We start from the raw sequence: 14,612 nt of genomic DNA on the forward strand, positions 1-14,612 counted from the left end.
CCACTGCTACTGCTGCACCTACACTTCATCCATACAAGACAAAAGAACAGTACACTTACTCATGCAGGAATGGAACAGGCAGGACAAGTTACTGTATATAAACAGGAAGCAAACTCCACTTTCCCTCACACTGATGACGTTACCTAGTTGGGTAAGGAAATGTCTGCAAACAAAGAACCAAGCTCAGAGAGCAGCAAGGATTCCACAGTTCAACCCTGATCCATAGATACAGGTGGTCCTCAACTTACAACCATTTGTTTAGTGATCATTCACAGTTACAACAGCATTGAAAAAAGTTACTTATAACTGGTCCTCACATTTATGACTGTCACAGCATTCCCACAGTCATGTGATCAAAATTCAGGCACTTGGCAATCAGCATATATTTTCAACCATTGGGGTTCCCCGGGGTCATGTGACCTTGCCCTTTGTGACCTTCCCAGCTGCCTTTCCAACAAGTGAAGTCAATGGAGAAAGCTAGATTCCCTTAACAATCGTACAATCCACTTAACAACTGGAGTAATTTGCTTAACAATTGTGGTAAAATAGGTCCTAAAATCGGGCTCAAGTCACTTAACAACTGCCTTGCTTAACAACAGTTAATTCTGGTCCCAATAATGGTTGTAAGTCCAGGACTACCTGTATTCTTTAAAATTTCAATTTTTGGCCCCTCATGCCAATGGAGAAATAGATCCTACCTGCTTTGTCAAAAAGAACGGACGGTACAATGCTGTGGCTTGCATAAAATTTGCACGTGCTAGATCCGTATGTATGTGCATATATGCCCAAATGAATAAATAAATAAATATATTGTGCAAACAATACATGTTCAGCTTGGTGGGCAAGGATCTGAGTGGTGGAGGAGGGTTTCCAAAAAGACAAAATGGTGTCGCAACCATGCAATTAATGTACATAAAAAGGGGGGCAGGTTTGATTGAATGGTTCAGGCTGCTATCCTGACACCCCAATAGTGAGGATGGGCAGATGACTTCTATGCCTGACTGAGAAGCTAACTCTTCCAAAAACCCTCTTTTTCTTTCAAAGGCTGTCAATTATATTCATTCACAGCCTGTAATGAGTTCCAAATAGGAGTAAAGAGTTCTACAGCAGGCTGCCAAAGTCCTTTGGGATAAGGCTGATAAACACCCACCTTTATCTTCTTTGAAAACCCTGCCAAAGACTTAATTGGCAATTAACTTGGCAAGGCCACACAGAGCAATGCTTCCTGCAAAGTCTCATGTGCCTTTGCTCCTCCTTTATGTCCTATGGAAGGGGCCAATCACCTCCAAACCTTACTCTCGAGTTGTCCCTTCTGTTTTAACTGTTCTTGTCTTTTGGCAGTTCTGCGCATGCGTGCACTAGGAACAGGCTCCCCCTGTTCCTCTGCCTCGCTGCTGTCCAACTCTGCAAGCTCCTGAAGCAGCACATAACTCCCAGATGGCCCTGGCCCCCGTCTCTGCCTCTGCCGCGGAGCCCTTGTCCGAGCCTTCCCCAGACTCCAACCTCCTCGCTGTCCGACTCTGCTGCCAGCTCCGCAGGCCACCGGCGGACCACAACGCTAACTGTTAATATCTCAGCTTCTTCTTGTGGGTCTCTAAATCAAACATGGCCTTTGCAGTCTTTCAATTGGTGTTTAAAAAAAAGCTTTTAATTTAAGTTTTCCATTAGAATAATCAGGTGGGGCAGGAACAAAGCATGCCCTTCTTCCACTGCCATCTCCAATACGGGTAGTCCTCAACTTTCAACCATTCATTTAGTTACCATTCAAATTTACAAAGGCATTGAAAAAAGTGACCTACTGTATGACCATTTTCACACTTTATGACCCTTGCAGCATCCCCACGGTGACATGATTAAAATTTGAATGCTTGGTAACTGGAATGTAAAATGAATCATTGTAAGAACATTCTAAATCAAATCTTGCTGCTGGCTTGATCAATTTTCCTATGGCAGAGTTGAAGTGATTCAGCCAGGATGGTCAATGTTGTGTTCTGTGTGTCCACCAGTGGTGGGCTGCTGCCAGTTCGGGTGAACTGGTAATTCCAGTGAGCAGTTGGCCCTGCCCACCCACCCCTGCCCTATCCTGTCCTATATTTCCGTGTTTTTTAGCTCAGCTGATTCGTGCGGCACAGCGGATTGCTGCGCTCAGCTGTTTTACTCACCAATGCAGCAGTAGAAGGTAAGTTTTAGAGCTTAAAATGGGTGGTTTTTGAATGTGTGTGTGCCCGTGCGAAGCACGAGTGCACATGTAAAGAGCGCAATCACCGAACTGGTTGTTAAACTGGTTGCAGCCCACCCCTGGTGTCCACTAACCACCACAATGTCAGTGATGTGTGTGTTTTGATTTAAGTAGTGGAAATAGTCAAGATGAGGTTGCTCAGGTGAGCTCTTAAGAATTTAGAATCATTTTTGTATTCATGGTGGCGCAGTGGTTAGAGTGCAGTACTGCAGGCTACTTTTGCTGACTGACTGCTGCCTGCAAATTGGCAGTTCAGATCTCACCAGGCTCAAGGATGACTCAGCCTTTCATCCTTCCAAGGTGAGTAAAACGAGGAGCCAGACTGTTGGGGGCTATAGACCGACTATGAAAACCACTTAGAGAGGACTGGAAAGCACCGTGAAGCGGTATATAAGTCTACAGTAAGTGCTATTGCTATTTTTAAAATCCTTTTTCTTTTTGCTCCCTCTTCAGTCCCGTAACAGCTTCCAGCAGGGAGACATCGATGGGGCTCGGCGCTTGGGGCGGGTAGCAAAGCTGCTGAGTGTTGTAGCCCTGGTCGGGGGCTTGCTCATCATTGTGGCCTCTTGTGCCATCAATTTTGGAGGTGAGTAGCAAGGAAAACACTGCTTGATGGGAGAATTTCTCTAGAGAGTTGTGATGCTTAGATTCTAGACCAGTGATTCCCAATCTCAGCAATCTTAAGATGTGTGGACTTCAACTCCAAGAATTCTTCAGCCTGCTTGGGAATTCTGGGAGTTGAAGTTCACCCTTCTTGGTTGAGGAACACTGTTTTGGACTACTTCAGAAGATGATTTCAGAATAAACTGGACTGCTTCGGAAGATGATTTCCCTTCCTTAAAATGGAGTCTACATGGATTCTCTGTGGAGTAGACCCCACTGGGGAGGACAAAGCTAGATGAGGTACTGTGTTCATTGTGCTGCAACCATTAATGGCTGCTAATGTTGCCCCAAGAGAAATAAACTGCTATAATAATTGTTAGATTCGGGCAACGAGAGAACAGACTCCAGACGATAGTGACAACAACAGTTCTTTATTTAATAGTAGTAGTGATCCAGCTTAACTTGGGGTCTAGAAGCTCCCCTTTTATAGGGATTGGGTACACCTCCCGTCCAATCAGAACAACCCTTAGTTCCCGCCCTAGTGGCGGACCAGAGTGGAGACTTAGAGCGGTTTATGCTAATATCTAACACCCCTCCCCTCTTAGATGGAGTGTTTCGGTTCGTGACAAAGTCCTGTAGGTATGCCGGTTTCTGCCTTACTCGGGTGGACCGTCGGATCTCGGGTTGAGTTGGAGCGGGCGTGAGATCGGCGTGTTCCTCCTGTTCTGCTTCGCTGGCAGGGGATGGTCGGTTCTCCTCGCTCAGAGGCTGTTCCGCTCTATCGTTGATCTCAGGGTCCACCCCAGGCTCCGTGGCGCTGAAGTCCTCTGTGCTCGGATATTCGGGTTGATGCATTGGCGGATTTTCCGACGGAATGAAGTCTTCGTTTGCTGATCGTAGGTTGGAGTGTGCTAGGCGACCTCGGAGTTGGTCTATGTGCCTCTTCCAGTTCCTCCCGTCCTCTAGTTCCAACAAGTATGATCGAGGACCCGTGATACCAATTACCCTTGCCGGAATCCACAGTGTCCCCCCTGCATAGTTGTGGGCGTATACTGAATCCCCTATGCTAAAGTTCCTAATTTTGCTTGTGGAGTCTGGGGGCGATGTGGCAGAGTAGTTTGGGTGAAGCCGGTCCAGGTGAGACCGTAATCGGCGACCCATGAGGAGTTCAGCGGGGCTCCTTCCGGTCGTGGCACTAGGGGTAATGTGTTGGATTAGTAAGTAATGGTCAATTCGTGTTTGCCAATCACCTGGGCCCATCCTAGCGAGGGCCTCTTTTGCAGATCGCACCATTCTCTCTGCCTGTCCGTTCGATGCCGGATGGAATGGCGCGACGAGGGCATGCCGAATTCCCTGACTCGCTAAGTATGTTTAAAATTGCATGGCCGTGAATTGGGGCCCGTTGTCGGAGACCAGGAGGTCGGGCAGGCCGTGAGTGGCGAAAAGTCGCCGAAGTACCTTAATGACTGCCTCTGCCGTGATTGCAGTCATTAGGACTACTTCCAACCATTTGGAGTATGCATCCACAACTATTAGAAACGTTTGCCCTTGGACTGGCCCTGCGAAATCAATGTGTATTCGCGACCAGGGTGCTTTTGGTTTGTCCCATTCAGTGGCGGGTGCTTCAGGGGGGGCTGGTCTGGATTCTTGGCACGGATCACAAGTGGCTACCTATTCCTCTATCTCTTTTTCCATATTAGGCCACCAAACGTAACTCCTAGCTAACGCTTTCATCCTTACAATCCCTGGATGCCCAACATGTAAAGCCTCCAATACATTTCTCCTTAGTGCGTATGGTACAACAACTCGATCCCCCCACAATAAACAACCTTGTAAAACCGACAGTTCGTCACGCTTAGACCAAAACAGTTTAAATTCGGGTCCCACATTCCCTTTTGGCCACCCCCTCCATACCCAAGTTTGTACCTGTCTGATTACATTGTCCTTAGCAGAAAACCTAGCAACGTCCACAGAAGAAACTGGTCCTGAGTCCAAACAGTCAATCAAGAGAACCGGTATTTCGGGAGTGGGGTCTGTTAACAGTTCTGGTAGTGGGCAACGGCTGAGCACGTCTGCGTGCCCCAGTGTGGAACCCGGTCGATGTATTAACTTGTAGGAATACACAGCCAGGAAAACCGTCCACCTGGTCATGCGCGGGGAGAGTGAAACTGGTGTGGGGCGGTTTCCTGCCAAAAGACCCAGCAATGGTTTGTGGTCTGTGATAAGTTCGAAATCGCGGGCGTAGAGATACTCGTGGAAACGTTTGACTCCAGCCACAGCGGCTAACGCTTCCCTGTCCATTTGGCTATAGTTTCGTTCAGCCGATGATAAAGTCCTTGAGTAGAACGCTATGGGTGCTTCGTTTCCGTTTGGCATTCTGTGGCTGAGTACTGCGCCGATGCCGAAAGGTGATGCATCGCAGGTCAATACCAGTGGTAGCGTTTGGCTGTATTGGATGAGTAATGAGTCGGTTGTGAGAAGACGCTTGACTGCGGTGAAGGCGGCCGCCTCGGAACGTCCCCAGGTCCATTTCGCGTTCTTGGCTAGGAGTCGGTGTAGCGGCTCAGCGACGGTAGCTTTCTGTCTTAGAAAAACGCTGTAGAAGTTAAGAAGTCCGAGGAATGCCTGCAACTCAGTCTGATTTCGTGGTGTGGGGGGCGTCCTGGATTGCCTTAATTTTCTTTGATGTTGGGTGAATACCCAGCCCATCGATTCCATACCGCAGAAATTCTACGCTAGGGACGTTAATTTGGCATTTTTCCTTTTTTAGGCGGAGACCCTTTTCTCTGATTCTGGCCAAAACAGTTCTAACACGTTTTAATAGTTGCTCCTCGTTTGCAGCCGATACCAAGATGTCGTCAAAATATGGGACGACTCCTGGTATGCCCTGCAAAAGCCGTTCCATGACGCTTTGGAACAGACCTGGAGCGATGCTTACGCCGAATTGTAACCGGTTGCATTTGAAAGCACCCCTGTGCGTCACTATAGTTTGGGCCTCCGCCGTGGCGCTATCCACAGGCAGCTGCTGACACGCTTGTGCCATGTCTAACTTTGCAAATATTTTTCCTGGCCCCAACGAATGCAATAGGTGTTGGACTACGGGCACAGGATACGCGCTCTGTTGTAGGGTGACATTAATTGTGCATTTATAGTCCGCGCAGATGCAGACTGACCCATCTGGTTTAACTGGGGTCACGATGGGGGTTTCCCAGCGCGCGTGATCCACCGGTTCAAGGATCCCTTGCTCTACGAGCTTATCTATCTCTTTGTCAATCTTGGGACGGAGTGCAAAAGGCACTCTTCTAGGTTTGAGTCGGATTGGCGCCACCTTTGGATCTAGATTGAATGATATTGGTTTTCCCACATACTTACCAAGGCCAGGGCTGAACACATCCTCGAACTCCTTAAAAATCTGTTCAGCGCTGCTGTTTTCCATGGCGTTGATTCCGGTGACTTCTAGCCCCAGGGCTTCAAACCAATCCAGTCTCAGGAGGCTCTGTAATGGCGCGCTGGCGACGGTCACGGGCAGCTGGGCTATGATGTCTTTGAACTGGACCCGAAACGTGCCTTGACCCACGATGGGGACCCTGTTCCCCTGGTAGTCTCATAGCAGGATGTCAGGTGTTCGCAGTTGGCGCTTCTTAAGGCTTGGAATTGCTTTTTTCATGGCTGACCATGAAATGATCGTCAGGGACGATCCCGTGTCAACTTCAAGCTCGCAAGGGGAGTCCTCCAGGAGGACAGTGATTTTCAGCTTTTTAGGCCACTTGGTGCGGACCTGACCTATCGTTGTGAGATAGGTTCGCATTGGTTCTCTCTGGGTATACTCTCTCTCGGCATCCTGGGGATACTCTCTCTCGGCTCTCTGGTAATACGCCCTTTCAGCTCTTTGTGTGTATTCTCTCTCGGCTAACTCCCTCGGTTCTCTCTCTGGGCGCCCTTTGTTTTTCCGCCAAGCCCCTGGGTTGGGCTTCTGTCGGCGGTACATTGGAGGCTGCCATTGTGAGACAGGGACTTCGCTCCGGCACACTCGTGCGATGTGTCCAAGTTTGTCGCAATGCGAGCAAACAACGTTTCTGAAACGGCAGGTAGACCGGGGGTGGTTGCCTCCGCAGCTTGCGCATGGTGGCAAACGGAATTCGGGTTTTCCCGCCGGTCTTGTGTGACTGCTCCGCATTCGATGGCTGTCTTCGACTTCGCAGTCCTCGGTCTCTTGATCGGCGGCCTCATAATGTACTCTGGCATGCCTGGCTCCGGTCTGGATCGCGCTGTACCCACGTTGAATTGTTTCGGAAGATCTGTCCGCTGATTCGGAAGCTCTCGCCTCGTCTAGTGCAATTTGCAGGCTTAGGTTGGGTTTGGCCAACAATCGTTTCTGTAATGAAATGTCTTTTAACCCGCATATGAGGCGTGCCAGTATTTGCTCGTCCAGATCACTGAACTCGCAATGCGTTGCTGCTTTCCGAAGTGCTGCAACGTACTGGTTGATAGATTCTCCCGCCTTCTGGTTCCTCGTGTTGAATTCCTGGCGGCGAACGTGGCGGGAAGGTTTTGGCGCGTAATGTGTTTGCAATGTCTGTTGCAGCGCCGTCCATGTTACCGCCTGGATGGGGGTTGGCTCAGAGAGATCCCTGGCCGTCTCGAAAACTTCTCGGCCACAGTAGCTCAGGAACATATTCTTTTTTCGAGAGTCCGGTACTCCCGTGAGATCGTTTGCCTCGAGGAAGCATTCGAATCTCAGCATGTAGGATTCCCAATGCTCGGCGATTGGGTCGTATGGAGTTGGTGGAGCGTGCATCGACATCTTGTCTGCGTTTGAATTTGCCGCGCTGAGATGGCTGCCGGAATTTCTGCCGAATTCCGGGGCTGGATCGGGTCCGTAGATTCAGGAGGTAGCTTCTTCGTCCTATCTGCCTCTCGATCCCATCCTCATCGCCAATGTTAGATTCGGGCAACGAGAGAACAGACTCCAGACGATAGTGACAACAACAGCTCTTTATTTAGTAGTAGTAGTGATCCAGCTTAACTTGGGGTCTAGAAGCTCCCCTTTTATAGGGATCGGGTACACCTCCCGTCCAATCAGAACAACCCTTAGTTCCCGCCCTAGTGGCGGACCAGAGTGGAGACTTACAGCGGTTTATGCTAATATCTAACAATAATCATCATCATCTTCCTCATCATAATACATTAAAGAGTTTTGTTGTGGCAAGAAGTTACATAATTATGACCCAAAAGATCTACAGAGTCTGGCTCATAGAAATCAGCATTATTAAAACCTGCACCTGCTCCAAAACAGCTCCTTTGGGGTCAGCCTTTTTAGTGAGGAGGCCTATGAGCCAACCAGAGCACTGTGAGACTTTGAGGTAACTAGATAAGATATAATTATCAATATTAATTATAATAGATAAAGGCCCAGTCTAAGACCTTTACTGCTGGTGATAGTAAAAAAGTCAAAATAGCAGTCCGAGCATCAAAGCCACACCCAGTCTATTTATTTATTTCTCGCCTTTATTACTTTTATACATAACTCAAGATGGTATACACACACAATATTCCTTCTTCCTTCTAATTTCCCCACAACAACCTTGTGAGGTGGGTTGGGCTAAGAGAGAGTGATTGACCGCAAGTCACCCAGCCGGCTTTCATGGCTAAGGGAGAACTAGAACTCACCGTCTCTTGGTTTCTAGCCTGGTGCCTTAACCACTAGTCCAAATCTTTCTATATATCACCTGTGCAATGTAAGATGGTGGGGCTTTGATCACATGGTCACAACTGCCATTTTGACTTTTTGGACCCTTGCACACCCCTGTATCTCACACCTTCTCTTGATGTAAGGTCATGAATCTCCCCCTTGCTTTTCCTAGTGGTCTCCTCCTGCATGCTTCGGGTTCCAATGAATGCCAGGGGTAGGGAGGTTGAATTGAGCACATGTGAGATATTAATCCCTCATGTTTCTTAACAAATAGTAAATCAATCCCTTATTTTGCTCTTTTTTCCTGTGTTTGTCTTCCCCTTCTCCATTCCTTTGCCCTTGTTCCCATTTCCTCAAACCTTTCTCCTTCCCAGTGTTTCAGTGAAGGTGGCTATTGGCTGCCACTGCACCCCTAGCCCCCAAATTTCCATCTTTGGAGCAGGGGACCAATATGACTACAGTGCACCCATCCTTTCTCATCTTACCCACCCCCCGGAATCCCAGAACCATACAAAGCAAGAGCACAAGGATGAAAACAATAGAAAGAGAGCAAGAGGGGGGGGGGGCGAGAAAGAGAAGACAAAGGAACACAAATGAAAGAAAACAGAAGAAACACCTTGCGTTGTGGTTAAATATTTCCTCTCTCACTGTAGGGAGTTCAATTCCCCCCAAGAAACTGGAACCAACCGCCCCTTTCCATCTGATGGAGAAAGAAAGAAAAAGGAGGAGCAGAATTCCCATGTTCTCTCCCACAGTATCTCTCTTTCTCTCTCGTTTTCTTTTCATCCATCCATCCATCTATCCATCTCTTCAACCAGTGACCTGTCTGCCCATCTTCCATCTACTGCCAAATTTCAACAGCAAATAAAACTCAGTGTTCCATGTTTACAAGAACCTGCTGGAGAAACCTCCCCCCCCCCCCCCCCCCCCAGCCCTATGAAGATAGTGGAGGAGCAAGTTTACACATTTTTGCTGGGAACAAAGGAAAACAACCAGCCTGGGAAAAGAGGAAAATCTGATCTCTCCTTTGTGGTGTTTACAAAAGACAATGGGCAGGGGTGAGAAGGAGCAGGCTGAGAGCTATGAATTGGTTTAGAAACTGGCAATGATGGAACAACTTAGAGCAACTTACCATGACTCCAAAGGTGTGGTAGCCAGGTGGAGGTGGAGTATAACTCAAATAGTTGTGGTTGCACACCCATAAGACATCCAGAAAGGCTTGTATAGCCAAACACACCATCCCGCCAATCAACTGGAAAAGAAATGACAATGGAATGGGTGAAATTAGCTGAAGGAATGAATTAAATCAACAGAATCAACAGCTTGAATCACAAGGAGGTAAGAAATGTATGATGAAAACGTATGTGAAAGTGAAGATGAAAAAAAAGGTGGAGGGAACCCCACAGAGGCTACATGCAAAAGAAGGAGGTGATTGGTAGAATGAGCTCTACGGAGGAAAATGTTACAGGTCCAACAAACCAGGATGAAATGACAGCAAAAGAAGTTGGAAGAATGGCAAGAGTGCTACTCGAGGACACGAAATAGCTGTTTTGGGAATCCTAAAGAAGAAAGTGAGATTGCAATGCTTAAAATGAGAATGTTGGAATGAATGAAAGAAAGGATGTCGTAGAAGTAAGGAGGGGGGTGTTAGCCGACATCCCATTCTGAAGTTGAAAGCATGAAACAGACAAAGACCAACATGTTTTCCCTTTTTAAAGGACCAGCTGCAGTCAGAAAAGCAGGATTGCAAAGCATGAATGTGTGCAGCATCTTTTAATTGGTGGATTGATCTATTAGCCTCAGTGACGGGCTGTGGGAACTGATGAATCTTGGCCAAACACTATTTAGAAAAACCCAAAGTATATAGCAAACATAGAGACAGCTGGGGCAGGAACGTGGCAGGAATTCAGGGTGGCCGTAGGGTGAGTTGGGGAACGTGCCAAGAAATTGTGGGAAAAGACAGTTCCAAAATATTATGCTACCTGAAACAAAATATAAAATATATCTTTATGTGCAAATACAGATTTAAGTATCCCATTGTACTTGAGGAGGGAAAAGTAAATTAAAGAGTACAGAGGCTATGTTCACACTGGTTGGGCATTATGGGAGTCGTGGTCAAAAATATCTGGAGGAGTCCAGTTGAAGAAACTGAAGTTCAACATCTCTTCTTGTTTAATCCTTTTCTTTGGATCAGATAAGAGATTGTGAATTTATTTGCTGAGTTACTTTGAAAGGCAGAAAAGGCAAAGAGTATGCACACACTCTCACATACAACAGAGGAGTAAACTGCACCGAACACCTGCACCCTCACTACAAAGATTGAAAACCCTCAATATTGTGAGGATCAGAACTGAAGCAGGAGAGTGCTTATACAAGTATCTGCTGGAGTGACAACGTAATAGAGAGGAATATATGTTTCTATCCTGTATATATTATATTATTACTTCTCTGTTGGACAAAGGAATCTTATAATTCTAATCTGCAGTCAGAACTGGATTTGGATTGGATTTATTGGATTTATATGCCGCCCTTCTCCCAAAGGACTCAGGGCGGCGAACTGTGCTATTAAAAACAAAACAGGGCACCCCTGTTATTGGAAGTGTACAGATCCTAGTCAACATTATCCATGGTTTAAGAGTCAAGTCAAGAAGGAATGTGATAATACCATCTAGTTACTAACAAGCAAAGAAACAAGACATTCTTTAAGGGGTGGGGGTGGGGGGAAACCCAGGACAGATGGAAGTTTGCACGAGATTCAGTTTAAAAACCATAACAGGGGAACACCACTATCTTCGGAGAAGGAAAGGAAGCTGGGATGATACAAACCCCTCTTTGGATGGAGAGAAGATCGCACCAAGCCAGAGAGGGAAGCTCAGCGGACTCACCAGATGTGACGCAGCAGCACAGGGAGAGAAGGGTTGAATGACGATGCTTCGCTGAGAAATGTATTTTTGAGCGGCCATATGCTCCATGCAAGCCAGAAAGAAAGATATCTTGAAAAGGGTTAGATAGGCAACCATGTATGTGATTGGACAGAATCTACTTGAGGGCAGGGGGGGGGGGGGATGGCAGGGAGGGGGGAGAACAGGGAGAGGGAAGGACACCAGCAAAGAAGTTGTGTGTAGCAGACACTAAATTTGCACCCAGCACAATGTGACTTTTATTTCTTTTTGGCTTTCATTTTCCTGCAGACTGTTACACAAAGTGGGTGGGGACATCGGTAGCTTCATGACAGCCTCCTTTACAATTTATACTTGGGAGAGTGCATGGGGCATTATTTAAGGGGTAGGAGGGTCTGAAACTCCTTCCACTATTAATCCCATCTGCACGATGTATGAGCCTCTGCCCTGTGGCAACCATCCTGCCCAATTAAAACAAGTAAAACCAAAATGGCCCGTTTCTCGATGGATGCATGATGCAGCTGGAAGGGCAGTTTTGATAGAAGGAGTCTTCTCGGCCCTGGGGACCGTTAACCTCTAGGAGGCAGAAGGGGATGGCTGGCAAGGTGGGACCCAGGGTTGTTGTATTTTGATGTTGAAATGCAAGTATTCTGTCTGCATGTTTTTATATGCTTGTATTTGGGGCAGGGAGGGAAATCAGGATCTTAGAAGGGGGAGAGAGAGATGTTAGAGGAGTGATTTTCTCAAGCCTGGCAACTTTAAGATATGTGGACTTCAACTCCCAGAGTTGAAGTCCACATATCTTAAAAGTTGCCAGGCTTGAGAAACACTGTGTTAGGGAGTGAGATTTAAGACAAGATCATAGCATTCAAACATGGATCGATTTGGGGAACCAGCAATTGATGGAGCTGGTAGGTGATTTGGAGTCACTCAGAATGGAAACAGGTTTATCTGATGGAGATGGGGGCTGTGGGTACCAGTAGTGATGATGGGTAGGGAAAGGACCGTATGTGTTCAAGAAATTTAGATTTCACACAGACATGGATCTAAATTTCATAGATACAGGAGTTTCGAGTTCAGATAGACCAACCTCAACGGAAGAATTTGACAGCCAACAACTGTCAGTAACAGTGACGTGTGGTGAGGTTTATGACTGGTGAGGCACTGACACAGTGCTGGGTTTCAAATATTTTTAGACTTGTGGACTTCAACTCCCAGAATTCCACAGCCAGGCATGCTCAGTTCCAATTTAAAGCGACAGCATTTGTTTTTCTCCTTTGCTCCTTCTTTCTTTTTCTTTTTCTTCTCCTTCCCCTCCTTCCTCCCTCTCTCCCTTCCTCCCCCTCTCTCAAACACACACACACACACACACACACACACACACACACACAAGTTGGATTGGACTATCTCTCCTACCCCTTCCCTCTCTCACTCACTCTCAAACAAACCCCCCCACACACAAAAGTTAGATTGGATATCTTTTCCAGTGGCTTGAAAGCAGCTCCTCTGCCATCCCCCCCATTCCCCTGCTGCCTTTCCCAAACACCTCCACCATTGCAAATGCAGCCTGCTGTCTGGGTGGGAAATGCCTGGAACACAATAAAGCCCACCCACCACCTCCTGCTGGCAGGCTGGGGTGAGAGGAGAGGCAGAGAAGCCGGAGGGGAGCCGATCCGAGCCTTCCAAAAGAAAGAGGCTGTGGGGAAGTGTGTGTACTACAGCATGGCTCTTTGCCTGGCTTCCTGCCTCCTCCTGTGGTCTCCTCAGTGCTCACTTGTGCTCTCCCTCGCCAAGTGTAGTTTGATTGCAGGCGGAGCCACGTTGCCTTTTCAAACTTGTAATCAGTGAAGCTGGGCTAGATTTTTATATAATTTTATCCAGCTGTGTGTGTGTGAGAGAGAAATGAATGGGGGCCTGGGGAGGAAGTCACTACACTTGGGGAGGGAGAGCACCAGTGAGGAGACCACAGGAGGAGATGGGAAGCCAGGCAAAGAGCCATGCTGTAGCATACACACCGGCCCCACATCGTGGCTCTGCCTGCAATCAAACTACTCTTGGGGAGGGAGAGCACAAGCGAGCCAGGTTCCCTCCAGCCTTTGCCCAAAGCCCTGCACAGCACCAGGAGGATGAAGTTTGAATTCCTCCCCCTCCCTCCAACCCACACATACATTTTCCAGCTTTTTTTAACAGTTAAGCAGAGTCATCCACGGTGAGGCAGTAACTAGCTCAGCTTTTTCCTTTTACTTTTTTTTTCCATGATGAGAGTGGTGAGGCTGTGCCTCACTTGCCTCACCCGACTGCACGTCACTGGTCAGTAAACTGGGCTTTGCTGATCCAAATCCTGTCAACTAAAGGGAAATTATTTGAACTTCTGGTTGCCAAGAAGGGGAATGGAATAACCAATTTCTCATCTGGAGCAGAAAGTCAGTCCTCAAATCCTAGATCTCTTACTCAAGGTGACTTGTTAGTTGATTTAAATCTTAAATTTAATCTTAAATCTGAAGATATGAGGCCAAAATGTAATTTAGAAGGGCAACTTTGGTTGCTAACTACCTGTCCTCCCATCTCTCTGCTAAAAGAAAAGTGGCCCTTGATCGTATCTATTTAAACAGCTACAAGTACAGTCTTGGTAGAGAGAAAATATGGATTACTGAAGTGTGTTACAAGTAGAAATTGGGGTAAGAGGTAAAGAAAGAGATGCTTAGAGTATCATGGGAAAAGATGGAAGAAAAATAGGACCTAGACTGAAGCAGGGGTTTTATGTTTACACATATAAGTTATTGAATGAAAATCACATAATCTGTATCTTTGACATGCTGCTTGATAGATGTTTTCATATTGGGGTGGGCAACGTTTTGGATGCTAACCGATAAAACTTTGCTTTAATATACTATTTGGGGAGGAAAATTAGGGTTTTTTTAATGGGGAAAGAACAGGGGAGACTTTTTTATTCCTTCTTCCCCGCCCCCCAAAGTGTAAGCTGTAAATTAATTTCCTGCTTTGTGGCATATTCATTGTGCTTCTGATGGTGCAAAGTTGAGGGGCGAAAGCAGAATACCTTATCCATTTCGTCCTCTCTTTTCCTGGGTATATGTGGATAATGAGTTTCCTGTCTATGAGAATCAAATCGTGCCATTATTCTAAAACACAGCCCAGTTTGTTATTTAAATCCACTCTT

The 14,612-nt window shown here is 46.9% G+C and overlaps 1 protein-coding gene across 1 annotated transcript in view; it reads left to right on the forward strand.

Annotated features, from left to right (window-relative positions):
• LOC309400804 (trafficking regulator of GLUT4 1-like) overlaps positions 1 to 11,557 on the forward strand; it is a 43,677-nt gene extending 32,120 nt beyond the window's left edge. Inside the window, exons 3-4 of the mRNA XM_081969492.1 lie at positions 2,693 to 2,825; positions 8,909 to 11,557. Coding sequence (XP_081825618.1) covers positions 2,693 to 2,825; positions 8,909 to 8,919 — 144 coding nt within the window. The 3' untranslated portion in view covers positions 8,920 to 11,557. The remainder of the gene's footprint in view (positions 1 to 2,692; positions 2,826 to 8,908) is intronic.
• The last annotated feature ends 3,055 nt before the right edge of the window (positions 11,558 to 14,612 follow it).

The sequence above is a fragment of the Natrix helvetica genome (genome assembly GCF_964273705.1).
Source record: "Natrix helvetica genome assembly, chromosome: W".
Lineage (NCBI taxonomy): Eukaryota > Metazoa > Chordata > Lepidosauria > Squamata > Natricidae > Natrix > Natrix helvetica.